This window comes from Hyperolius riggenbachi, chromosome 10, assembly GCF_040937935.1.
Source record: "Hyperolius riggenbachi isolate aHypRig1 chromosome 10, aHypRig1.pri, whole genome shotgun sequence".
Classification (NCBI taxonomy): domain Eukaryota; kingdom Metazoa; phylum Chordata; class Amphibia; order Anura; family Hyperoliidae; genus Hyperolius; species Hyperolius riggenbachi.
The window spans coordinates 269,049,580-269,063,628 of record NC_090655.1 but is presented as its reverse complement, the minus strand read 5'-3'; the positions used below and the strand labels follow the sequence as shown (position 1 = coordinate 269,063,628).

The 14,049-nt window shown below is 46.9% G+C and overlaps 1 protein-coding gene across 1 annotated transcript in view; it reads right to left on the bottom strand.

Annotated features, from left to right (window-relative positions):
• The window catches only part of LOC137537191 (uncharacterized), a 140,362-nt gene that overhangs the window by 101,184 nt on the left and 25,129 nt on the right, over positions 1-14,049 (bottom strand). Inside the window, exon 5 of the mRNA XM_068259302.1 lies at positions 1,647-1,710. Coding sequence (XP_068115403.1) covers positions 1,647-1,710 — 64 coding nt within the window. The remainder of the gene's footprint in view (positions 1-1,646; positions 1,711-14,049) is intronic.

The following is a 14,049-nucleotide window of genomic DNA, read 5'->3' as shown; positions in this document are numbered from 1 at the left end:
ATAAAAGTCTCTTGTATGGCAATTACTTCAAAGGGGATGATCAGGATAGTGACAGGTGTACTATAACCTCCTCTGTGACAAAGTATGTTCACCCCAACCTCTGCTCTGCCCAATATATAACAAGTATGTCCACCCCGACCTCTGCTCTGCCCAATATATACCAAGTATGTCCACCCCGACCTCTGCTCTGCCCAATATATAACAAGTATGCCCACCTCGACCTCTGCTCTGCCCAATATAAACAAGTATGTCCACCCCGACCTCTGCCCTGCCCAATATATAACAAGTATGTCCACCCCAACCTCTGCTCTGCCCAATATATAACAAGTATGTCCTCCCCGACCTCTGCTCTGCCCAATATAAACAAGTATGTCCACCCCGACCTCTGCTCTGCCCAATATAAACAAGTATGTCCACCCCGACCTCTGCTCTGCCCAATATATAACAAGTATGTCCACCCCGACCTCTGCTCTGCCCAATATATAACAAGTATGTCCTCCCCGACCTCTGCTCTGCCCAATATATAACAAGTATGTCCACCCCGACCTCTGCTATGCCCAATATATAACAAGTATGTCCACCCCAACCTCTTCCCTGCCCAATATATAACAAGTATGTCCCCCCCCCCGACCTCTGCTCTGCCCAATATATAACAAGTATGTCCACCCCGACCTCTGCTCTGCCCAATATATAACAAGTATGTCCACCCCGACCTCTGCTCTTCCCAGTATATAACAAGTATGTCCACCCCAACCTCTGCTCTGCCCAATATAAACAAGTATGTCCACCCCGACCTCTGCCCTGCCCAATATATAACAAGTATGACCACCCCGACCTCTACTCTGCCCAATATATAACAAGTATGTCCACCCCGACCTCTGCTCTGTCCAATATATAACAAGTATGCCCACCCCGACCTCTGCTCTGCCCAATATATACCAAGTATGTCCACCCCGACCTCGACCTCTGCCCAAAATATAACAAGTATGCCCACCCCAACCTCTGCTCTTCCCAATATATAACAAGTATGTCCACCCCGACCTCTGCTCTTCCCAATATATAACAAGTATGTGCACCCCGACCTCTGCCCTGCCCAATATATAACAAGTATGTCCACCCCGACCTCTGCTCTTCCCAATATATAACAAGTATGTCCACCCCAACCTCTGCTCTGCCCAATATAAACAAGTATGTCCACCCCGACCTCTGCCCTGCCCAATATATAACAAGTATGACCACCCCGACCTCTACTCTGCCCAATATATAACAAGTATGTCCACCCCGACCTCTGCACTGCCCGATATATAACAAGTATGCCCACCCCGACCCCTGCTCTGCCCAATATATAACAAGTATGTCCATCCCGACCTCTGCTCTGTCCAATATATAACAAGTATGTCCACCCCTACCTCTGCTCTGCCCAATATATAACAAGTATGTCCACCCCAACCTCTGCTCTGCCCAATATATAACAAGTATGAGCACCCCGACCTCTGCTCTCCCTAATATATAACAAGTATGACCACCCCGACCTCTGCTCTGCCCAATATATAACAAGTATGTCCACCCCGACCTCTGCTCTGCCCAATATATAACAAGTATGTCCACCCCGACCTCTGCTCTGCCCAATATATAACAACAATTACCTCTTCCAGCCCTGAGCTCTCTCCACCTCCTGCAACCTCTATAACGTCGGTGTCGCATAAATATCTGCTAGTTTTACATAATTTCCTGCCTTTGGCTTCATCATTGCTTCCTGTCTGTGTTTAACCTGGGAGCAGTTATGTTGCCATCTTGCGGTAAATACGCTAACTGCAGCGTCTAAATGTGGAATCACTTGCACTCAGCCATCTAGCTATTGTATTATTATTATTATAATACAACTCCCTCATCTACATTCAAACAACCTCTTATTATTTTTTCTAGCATATGTATGCCTGTTGGGCATTGCCAGGATGTTGGTTACAGTGGAGTAGATTAGTACAGACATGGGTAAGGGGAAGCAGTGGAGGAATTAGTACAAACATGGCTATGGGGGAGCAGGGGTAAGATTAGTATAGACACGGGTGTGGGGAGCAGGGAAGGGGTTAGTACAGACATGGGTATTGGGGAGCAGTGGAGTAGATTAGTACAGACATGGGTATGGGGGAGCAGTGGGGGGATTAGCACAGATATGGGTATAGGGGAGCAGTGTGGAGATTAGTACAGACATGGGTATGGGGGAGCAGTGGGGAGATTAGTACAGACATGGGTATGGCGGAGCAGTGGAGGGGATTAGTACAGATATGGTTAATGGGGGAGCAGTGGGGAGATTAGTACAGACATGGGTATGGGGGAGCAGTGGGGAGATTAGTACAGACATGGGTATGGGGGAGCAGTGGGGGATTAGTACAGACATGGGTATGGGGGAGTGGTGGAGGGATTAGGACAGACATGGGTATGGGGGTGCAGTGGGGAGGATTAGTACAGACATGGGTATGGGGGTGCAGTGGGGAGGATTAGTACAGACATGGGTATGGGGGAGCAGTGGGAGGATTAGTACAGACATGGGTATGGGGGTGCAATGGGGGGATTAGTACAGACATTGGTATAGGGGAGCAGTGGGGGAGGATTAGTACAGACATGGGTGTAGGGGAGCAGTGGGGGGGGGGTTAGTACAGACATAGGTATGGGGGGAGCAGTGGGGAGATTAGTACAGACATGGGTATGGGGGAGCAGTGGGGGATTAGTACAGACATGGGTATGGGGGAGCAGTGGGGAGATTAGTACAGACATGGGTATGGGGGAGCAGTGGGGGGGGGGATTAGTACAGACATGGGTATGGGGAAGCAGTGGGGAGATTAGTACAGATATGGGTATGGGGGAGCAGTGGGGGGGGGGATTAGTACAGACATGGGTATGGGGGAGCAGTGGGGAGATTTGTACAGACATGGGTATGGGGGAGCAGTGGGGGATTAGTACAGACATGGGTATGGGGGAGCAGTGGGGAGATTAGTACAGACATGGGTATGGGGGAGCAGTGGGGGGGGGATTAGTACAGACATGGGTATGGGGAAGCAGTGGGGAGATTAGTACAGATATGGGTATGGGGGAGCAGTGGGGGGGGGATTAGTACAGACATGGGTATGGGGGAGCAGTGGGGAGATTTGTACAGACATGGGTATGGGGGAGCAGTGGGGGGATTAGTACAGACATGGATGTGGGTGAGCAGTAGAGATGGCCCAAATGCTTCGCCGGTAAACACTATTCGGCAAAGATCAGGTATTTGTGCTCACCATGAGCACAAATACCCGATTGGTGAGCACATGGTGATATTTGACCCACCCTCATACATCATCATTGGGCTGAACTTTGACCCCTTACATCACAGTCAGCAGGCACATGACAGCCAATCAGCCTGCAATACCCCACGGACCGCCGCCCCCTATAAAAACACTGCAGCGCCTGCGATGTTCCAGTCTGTCTTCGGCTGGAATAGTGAGAGGAGGGGACAGAGCTTGCTGGAGATAGAGAAAGCGTTAGCTAGGCCTGTTTATTTTAATCCTCGCTGACTGACTTGCTGTTAAAGCACGCCAAACAGTCCTTCTGAGGGCTACTTTATCCTTCTGCTGTTTTGTGTGTGTGCGACACACTCCACAGCCCACAGGCACCCACCAAGAGCTGTGCCCAGTGCCCACTACCATAATTGTCTGTGACATTAGACACTAACAATAGTACTCCAGGGCCTCTGTTATTGTCACTGTATTGTGTTTGAACTGTTGCATATCTTAGTGTCTGTCTGATAGTCCATAGACAGAGCCCACTGCCACTGAGCCACACCTGTGTCCACTTCTAGTGATATATATAACTGTGGGCCACATAACCGCACACAACCAGAGTTGTATTAATACTGCTCCAGGGCCTCTGTTATTATCACTGTATTGTGTTTGACCTTATTAATGGGAAACCGAAGAACAGTAACCGTTACAGTTTCCCTTTGGCGCCTCTCCCACCAGTCACTAGAGGCAGCCGCTTGAGGCGCTGTGCATTCAAAAGGCGGAGCCGCCAGCCGCATCTACTGTGAGCGTTTTTAACTTTTTTCATTTATTTACCTTTAGCACGCTGCCCACGTGCTCACTAGTGCCTCCCTCTGTATAGTGTCTCTATTGAGTAGTCCCCGCCTCCTCCTCCTCTCCGATCAATAGAGCAGTGAGTCACCGCTGACTCTTCTCTCCTCCACTCCTCAAGCTGCGCCCCTGCTTCTCCATTAGCCACCGGGTAAAGTGTTTACCTCATGTGGCCACACCCCGCCTTTAACTCCGCCCCCGCCAGTCAACTCAAGCACTCTGGCGCTGTATTTGAAATGTCTGATGACAGTGACACCGGGTCCGTTCCTGCTGTGAGCAGCTTCCCTGTCTGTGTCTGCAGAGTGCAGACTGCAGGTCTGAGCCCTTTCATGTAACGGGATGTGCTGTGTGGGGGAGGGGGAGAACGATCAAGAAGGAGAGCTTCTGTGCAGAGAAGGGGGAGGCTGCAGATGAAGGATGTATACTACCCACTACCCAGGGAGAAAGGAAACTCCAGTCCCAGGACACATCACATCTTTCTACTCGGTGAGTAAAAGCAGGCTGACAACTGTCTGCTGTACGGGATGGTCAGGCACTCCTCATTAATCACTGGCTATTCAATGATTGTTCCAGTCTGCACTATAATCTGATAGAGCATTATATATAGGGGAAGAGAGACTGGGCATCAGTGTCATCTGTTTAGCAGTATATACTGTGTGCTGCAGTTGTGTTATGCCTTGATGCAATTTGAAAGAAGCTGGGTCCTTGTTATAGGAGCCCAATATGTGAACATTTTATCCATTCTTGCAACCTGTAATATATTAGTAAAGTATAGCATCTTATTTCACATATACAGATCTGCTGTTTGTTTGGGTGTCATGGTAACGGTCACCGGTCAATGACATTCTTGAGCACTGGGGGGACGCTTAAAGAGAACCAGAGACAATCTAAAGAAAAGATTGTATACATACCTGGGGCTTCCTCCAGCCCCATACGCACGGATCGATCCCACACCGCCGTCCTCCGCTGCCCGCAGCTATGAGAACTGGCTCCCCGCTCTGGCGTCAGTCGGAGCCAGTCTGAGCGTAAGGGAAGTGCGCTGTTTGCATATCTCTGCAGCAGCCGCTGGAGAGATACGTAGAAGGCGCACTTCTCCTGTGTAGCCTGGCTCCGATGACGTCAGTGACGGGAGCTGGTTCTCGTAGTTGCAGGCAAAGGAGGATGGCGGCATGGGAGCGAGCTGTGCATATGGGGCTGGAGGAAGCCCCAGGTATGTATAAAATATTTTCTTTAGATTGCCTCTGGTTCCCTTTAAACCAGACCTGAAAATGTAAAAAAAAAAGTTTCACTTATCTGGGGCTTCTACCAGCTCCCTGCAGCCATCCTGTGCCACGCAGGTCCCCAACGTTCCTAGCGGTGCAGTTTTGGTTTTGCCAACTTAGAAGTCGACGTCCACTGCGCTTGTGGGGCCCTGGCTGCACAGGTCCTCATTCGCTCCAGTCACTGGAAGCGTCCTCTGTGCGGACAGAGTACGGGAAAATCACTACTGTGCAGGATGCTTCTGGCTGCAGGAGTGAACGAGGACCTGTGCACCCAGGGCAGGAGCAGCGAACGGTGACTCTACAAACCGAAACTGTGCCGCAGTGGGAGAACAGAGGATCATTGAGGACTGGCACGAGACAGGTTCACTTTAAGCAGTTGACCAACAGGATAGCAAGCACTGAGGATTACAGTTTTACATTTGTTTTTCCCATGGTGGAGGGGTTACTTCTGGCTGCAGCTGCTGCTACTACCATCTCAAACTGAGGCCAGTTGAAAGTGTTTGTAAACTCCTAGCAGTTCTGTTGTATAGGCAAATCATTAGGTTTAGCTTTTTTTCTGTCTATAGCCAAGTAGCTTAGATTCTAAGCCTTTGGCAGGGTTCTTCCTTATCTCGTAATTCAACATACTCATGTGCTCCTTTTCTATGACTGCTATTACTGGGCCCACCTAACCAGCCCAAAATTGCATGATCACGTATTCTCTACCCTGTTTGCCTTGTATAGCCTTTACTACGTTGTATAACCCTGTTATGTCTGCCATCCTTTTGAATCATTGTATGTATTTATTGCCCAGCACTGCGTAATATGTTGGCACTTTATAAATGCAATTAATTATAATTGTATGGAAAATTAGTTTGTTAAATAGAATACTCTTCATTCTGGACGACTCTGTGCTTTTGAGATTAAAGGATACCCGAGGTGACATGTGACATGAGGAGACAGACATGTGTATGTACAGTGCCTAGCACACAAATATCTATGCTGTGTTCCTTTTCTTCTCTCTCTGCCTGAAAGAGTTAAATATCAGGTATGTAAGTGGCTGACTCAGTCCTGACTCAGACAGGAAGTGACTACAGTGTGACCCTCACTGATAAGAAATTCCAACTATAAAACACTTTCCTAGCAGAGGATGGCTTCTGAGAGCAGGAAGGAGATAAAAGGGTCAATAGTTCATAAATGTTAGCTCTGGTATACTTCAAAGAATGTGTCATTGAGCAAAAACAACAGTTAAAACTTAAAAAAAAAGCAGATTTAAACATAAAATAAAACTGTGAAATATTTAAAAAAGTCATTTTTAGGAGAAGGAAGATAGATATTTCATTAGTTTATTTTCGCTTTGAGTGTCTTTTAAAGGATAGCCAAGCTGAAAATGTATATACAATAGGGGTCTATACATACTTAATTTTTAGGGTTATCCACACCAGGATCACTGCCTCCATTGCCTCAGCCATGCTCCATTTACATGCAATCAGTCTTGGACTAGGCCCCCGTCCACAAGTACCGGTAGTTGGTGACCTCTAAACCAGATCACGAAGGCAGTGGCAGCCCTGCCAAAGTGGTGTCCAAGAATAAACTATTCATGCGTAGTTGAAGAATATTTGCTTCAACCCCAGTTGGGGTCTAGACTGGGAATGACTGCAGGGAAACGAAGTCTGGCAGGGGAAAATGGAAGCAGCAATCCTGGTGTGGATATAGGATCCTTTTATTGATGAAATTTCAGCTCTTATATCCTTTAAAGGGAAGGTTCAGGGAAACCTTTAAAAAAATAAAAATCCATATCCACTTACCTGGGGCTTCCTCCAGCCCGTGGCAGGCAGAAGGTGCCCTCGCCGCCGCTCCAGAGGCTTCCGGTCGTCTTCGGTGGCCGACCCGACCTGGCCAGGCCAGCTGCCAGGTCGGGCTCTTCTGCGCTCCAAGGACGGGCTCTTCTGCGTCCCACGCGGGCGCGCTGACGTCATCGGACGTCCTCCGGGCTTTACTGCGCAGGCGCAGTAGTTCTGCGCCTGCGCAGTAAAGCCCGGAGGACGTCCGATGACATCAGCGCGCCCGCGTGGGACGCAGAAGAGCCCGTCCTTGGAGCGCAGAAGAGCCCGACCTAGCAGCCGGCCTGGCCAGGTCGGGTCGCCACCGAAGACGACCGGAAGCCTCTGGAGCGGCGGCAAGGGCACCTCCTGCCTGCCACGGGCTGAAGGAAGCCCCAGGTAAGTGGATATGGATTTTTATTTTTTTAAAGGTTTCCCTGAACCTTCCCTTTAAGGATAAGCCCCATCTACACCATACGATTCTTTGTGCAATTTGATTATGATTCTATTTACGATCCGATTAAATATGACATGTCCGATCAGGATTCGATTCGATTCATTTCAATTTGCCATTGTTTTGCAATGGCAAATCGAATTGAATCGAATCCCGATTGGACATGTCGGATTTAATTGGATCGTAAATAGAATCATAATCGAATCGCACAAAGAATCGTATCGTGTAGATGTGGCTTGACTGACCACGGGTGATTGCCTGGTGCCCCCTAATGCCCTATCCTCAAGAGGGTTGTAGTTTGGCTGCAAAAAGTAGTGTTGGGAGTGGGCTAGGAGTAGGTTTTGCACCAACTATGGTTACTTAAAGAGAATCTGTATTGTTAAAATCGCACAAAAGTAAACATACCAGTGCGTTAGGGGACATCTTCTATTACCCTCTGTCACAATTTCGCCGCTCCCCGCCGCATTAAAAGTGGTTAAAAACAGTTTTAAAAAGTTTGTTTATAAACAAACAAAATGGCCACCAAAACAGGAAGTAGGTTGATGTACAGTATGTCCACACATAGAAAATACATCCATACACAAGCAGGCTGTATACAGCCTTCCTTTTGAATCTCAAGAGATCATTTGTGTGTTTCTTTCCCCCTGCATCTCTCATGCACTGAAGTTTCAGGCTGCTCTTTTCTTCCTGCAAACAGCTTTGCCCTTGTCTGTAATTCCTCACTATGTGAAAGCCCAGCCAGCTCAGAGGACGATTTATCCAGCTTGTAAAAGATAAGAGAGAAGAGAGAAGCTGCTCTAATCTAAATAACACACAGGCAGTGTGTATATAGGGGCCTGGAAGGGGGAGTTCATAGCAGAACCACAACACTGAAGAACTTGGCAGCCTTCCAGACACAGGCTGACAAGTCTGACAAGAGAGAGATAAGTTGATTTATTACAGAGACTGTGATAGTACAAAGTGCTGCAGTAAGCCAGAACACATTCGAATAGCTTTTGGAACTTGTAGGATGATAAAAAACAGGATGCAATTTTTGTTACGGAGTCTCTTTAAGTCTGGCCACCAAACTGCAGAGAGGGGCGCAGCCCCAATCAGCTGGGGGGGGGGGGGGGGGCGCCACAGGTTTCCTTGCCTGGAGTGACAAAAAGGCTAGAGGCGCCCCTGGTCTCCACCCATCATTATAGACATTGCAGTGATTCTCTGACTCCTCTATACACTCGCACTAGGCGATGTGTGTTCTATGAGCGGCCACATTGCTGAACACACATCGCCCAGTGCGAATGTATATATATATATATATTTACTCGTACTTCTCACACAGGAGACTCTGCAAAAGCTGCTGACAGATTGCTGCCTGTAAACAAATATTGCCTTGATAAAGGGGCCCTGCACGCCTCCAAAACACTGGCCATTTGCTTGTTTATGGAACCAATGAAGTATTATTTAATGTACCAGCTCCTGACTGTATTGCAGGGAAAACATGAAGCCTGGTGTATTGGTTGGTCGGTAGTACGGCGGGGTTGAGGGTTGAATAGAGAAAGTTGGTTTCTCTACCTGATTTTCTGTTAGCGAGTCTCATATTGGTTCAGAGAACTGTCGCTCGTCTGTGTATATTTAGATTAGATTGTGAGCCCCTCTGAGGGACAGTTGAATGACAAGACATTGGCCTCAATTCACTAAGATCATGCTGGAGATAATAATGCAAGAGAAAACGTACCACCACGCTGTGAGAGAGTTATCTTACCTCCTCTGTAGTTACTTTCACTCGCAGTTAATAACCTCCCTGATGGTCTATTAAAAACCGCCAGGGGGCAGCGCAGCACCTTAAATTTTTTTTTTTTAAAAAACATGTAGCTAGCCCAGCGCTAGCTACATGATAGCCGCTGTGCACCGGATTCCCCCCCCCCCCCACCCCTTCAGATTGCCTCCGGCGATCTGCGCTACTAGGAAATCCCGTTCAGAACGGGATTTCCTGGAGGGCTTTCCCCATCGCCATGGCGACGATCGTGATGACGTCATGGGGAGTCCCGATCCACCCCTCAGCGCTGCCTAGCGCTGATAGGTAAGGGCTGCGCAAGGGGTCTGGGGGGGGGGGGGAGGAGGGGGCCGCGCGGCGGATAGTGGCGAATCGGCGCGGAACGGCAGCGATCGGGCAGTATACGCAGCTAGCAAAGTGCTAGCTGCGTAGCAAAGTGCTAGCTGCGTGTACCAAAAAAAATATTTTGCAAATTGGCCCAGCAGGGCCTGAGCGGTGCCCTCTGGCAGCATAGCCCGAGCTCAGCTCGGGCTTACCACCAGGGAGGTTAAACAGCCTGTCTTTAAAGAGAATCTGTACTCTAATATTCTTACACTACAAAGCATACCATTCTATTCCTTATTTTCTTCTGTGCTCCTCTGTGCTGTTTCTGCCTCTCCCTGCTGCAATCCTGGCTTTTAATTAACAGTTTTAGGCAGTGTTTACAAACAAACTAACCAGCTTGTAATAGGCTCATATAAGCAGAGTGTGTGAGTCATACAGAGTGTGCAGGGGGCCTGCAGAGGGTGTGTATACCTTCTAACCAATCACAAGCAGCCCTGCACATTCCACACATTCAAGCATTAGCCCGACAGACACGACAGAGGAAAGGAGATAAGATTTATTACAGAGACAGTGCAATTAGGAAAGGCTGCAGTAAGCCAGAGCACATTAGAACAGGCATAGGAACTTATAGGATAGAAGAACTAAGGCTGAAAAATTTGTTACTGAGTCTCTTTAACTCTGGAGTTATTTTAAGGATTGAAGAGTTAACTTAAAGACAGAAGAGTTAACTTTAGGTTTGCCTGAGGTAATCTATTTCCTGAATATGACATGCCTCATCACCATGGTGATCACTCTAGAAACGTTATTAAAGACAGGAGATAATTTTAGTGAATTGAGGCCAATATATACTCTGTACAGCACTGCGGAATATGTCGGCACTATGGAAGTACTAAATAATTATATTTGATTAGCTGCTGTATTCAGTATTGAAGTCATGTTGGATCTCTTTATTCCAGGTGCGGGGTTGCGGAAGGACAGCGATGGCGAGCTTCCGGGTACGTTCTTGGTGTTGCTGGTTGCTATGGTGATGCTGCGCAGTGTGTGGGCGGCATTCCGCTCTTCCAGGTTTGTTTTGCCCCCACTAATTAGTCACTCCACGTCACTATGCTATGGTGTGTGAGCAGCCTATCAGCAAATGAAAGGGGTGTGTCCTGGCGTACGCGGCACTTCTGGTTTTATGAGCGGTGGCTGTGAGCTCTGCTTGTTTATTGTTTAAAGCGGACCTGAACTCAGAACTTCCTCTCTGCTCTAAAAGATAAGCAACAGCACAATAACCTTTACAGAATAACATTCCTTTGTTACAGCAGATAAAAATCCAGCACTAAATCTAGTGTGTCTACTTCCTGCTTTCATGGAAGCAGACATAAGGTTAACATCCGGTGTTTATAAATTAGCTGCTCAGCCAAGGAAGCCAGCTGACATAGCTGAGAGATCAAATTACAGTTGTGATTAGTCACAGATGAGGGGGAATTAGACCGTCTAAACTCTCTAAATACATACAGGGTGCATTTCTCTATGTTTTCCTTCTGTCCTGTGCAAGAGTTCAGTTCTCCATCAGGTCCACAGGTGGCCCCGCCCCTGGTAAGGTTTGAAGGTGTGTGATTGGTCTACTCCTCAGCTGTTTGTGATATATAGACATGTGTGTGCTTTCATTACACTTTGTACTCAGCATGACAAAAAGGGATAGCATCCGGAAACAGCTGCCTGTTGCTCCGCTTGCTTGTATGTAATGCTATAATACATTATAGAGCTATACATTACTTTAGTGGTGGTGACTCTCTCTGCTATAAATACATATTAGAGGCTAATGAGAAAGTCTCCTATAAGCTTGTGGATCACCATCAAGATATACTTCAAGTGTCAGAGTGTCCCAGCATTTGTCCTCACATACTGCCCATATGTCCCCTCCCCTATGTTAGGTCTCCGCCTCTTACATGTATGCTAGTGCTGCTGCTGTATGTGACACAATCTACCCGCCAGCCATCAGTGTGGAATGTGACACTTCTGCCCAGCTCACACACAGGCTCAACCCCCCCCCACACATATTGTCCTATCAGAGAGGGCTTCATTAGGATGTGGCTGACCAGAAATCCCGGGGTGATCACCACCATAGTCACTGGATATTTCTGTCAGGTGCCATCTTATGTACTGGCAGATTGCCCATATTTACGGACTACAGATATATTTCAGCTCATACAGAGTTCAGCAGGTTGCAGGGCGGTATAGATAGGACTAGGGATGGTGAAGGAGACGCTAATAATTTTGAGTTGATGCAAATTTATGCTAATTTTATGTAGCTTAAAAATGAACAAATTAAATCCTGCCGAGGTAAAATATTGATGGGTTCATTTTCAAGCTGCATAAATTTGAGAGCGACTGACCAGCATCTGCAGCAACAGACCCGGGACACTGAGCACGGACCTATGAAGCCATGTCTTGGGATGGGTATGGCTACAGAATTCACCGAGTTTGTTTAGCCAACCAGTTGAGTTTATAGTTAGAGTTTTGTTTTGGCTAATCTTTTTAGTCTAGAATTTGTCAGAAGTTGCCACAAAAGAGGCCAGTCATCCCTATTTTGCTCTAGTACTGAGAATGCGCCCATCCCTGTTTGGAAATCACTGTAGCATAGGGGTTAATGGGCTGGGAATAGAGGATTATCCCACAGAAGTAGCGTTCTGGAGGTCCAGAAGGGAAGCTTGTCTGGGTCGGGCCTTTTTTGCTTTGTCATCCATGGGAGGGCTCTGGGGTCTAATCCCACCCACTCCCTCACAGCCTGGGCCCATAGTTTTTGGTCTCTGTTATGAAACCAATCTTTTATAAGTAGGAGTCCTGCAGCTTGGTGATACTGCAGCTTATCGGGGAAGCCCACACCACCTAGTAAGCAGATTGTAGCTTATTCTCCATTTCCTGGCCAGCCATATGAAACTAAGCAGTGTGGAACGCTGTGTCCTCAAGGATGAACCTGGAATGTCTAATGGAAGAGCCTGGAACACATGTAGTAGTCTTGGTAGGACGTTGATCTCGAGGACATTCATTGTGCTCAGCCAGGAGAGTTTAAGTGCACTCCAATAGGAGAGATCTCTAGATATTTTATGAAGTAGAGGGGGACATTTTTTTTTTTAAAGAGAATTTTTATTGAGTTTTAACAACAAGCTCTGAAAAAGAGCTGAAAAAAATAGAACACCAAAAGAAAAAAAAAAAAAAAAAACCAGAACAGAAAATTATTCCATCACAGTGCAGTCTAGGGTAAATAAGGTATCAGCAGCGAATATGCATATAATGAAGAGTCATCTTTACAGCAGGTAAGTATATACAATGACATCAAGTAATATCAAGAGCAGCTAAAACTGGTTCAAAGCGAGTAAAATGAGAATACCATGAGAAGTGGAGGATAAGCGGTCTGGCCTAGCTAGGTAATTCAGACCACCAAATCTTGAACAGAGATGTTGATGTCTAGGTTTGGGATCACAGTGTTTATAGAGTCCACCCACAACGACCAGACCTTGGAGAACATATTAGGTTGATTTCTGGACTGATATGTCAGCTTGTAGAGAGGGAGTGTTGAGTTAACTAGTCTTTTCCAGTCGGTAAGATTGGGGGGGGGGGGGGGGGGTTATCAGATTTCCACTTAAGAACAATACTTTTCCTAACATAAAAAAGTAAAATTCTAATAAGTGTTATTTTCCCACTGTTACATGAAATGTCGTGTAGTATACCAAGGAGACAGGCCTTGCTTGAATAAACATCTGGGAGGCCCAGGGAGTCCCTTAGGAAGTGAGTTACCGATTTCCAATATTTCTTGACTTGCGGGCATGTCCACACACAATGTAAAAAGTCAGCGTGAACTTGACCGCATGTAAAACATCAGTCATCGTGCGGTGGGCCCATCTTATGTAAACGGGCGGGTGATAAATAGACTTGGTGAAACCACTTCAGTCCTATTCATTTATCATATGCTGCAATTGACGTTTTATAATAGGTATCAAGAAAGTCAGCCCAGTCATTCTCTGTCATACCCTCTATGGAGCTGGACCAGAGGGGGACAGTTTAGGTTGTAGTGGATAGTGAGTTCTGAAAAGATCAATATCTCCAGGTATTTAATATTCTCAAATCTCCATTTGAAGGAAAACAAGTTTGGCAGAGACTGCACTATCCCTTCAGCCAACAACACGTTCAGGACCTCCATTTTGGAGAGACTCATTTTAAAGTTGCTATCTGCAGAGAATGCCTCTGCCTCCATGAGGAAGTTTGGTATCAAAATCAATAGTTTAGTGAGGTAAAGAAGCAGATCATTTGCATAACGTGCTAACTTAAAAATCGAGGTTGTGAATTTTTATCCCTGAAA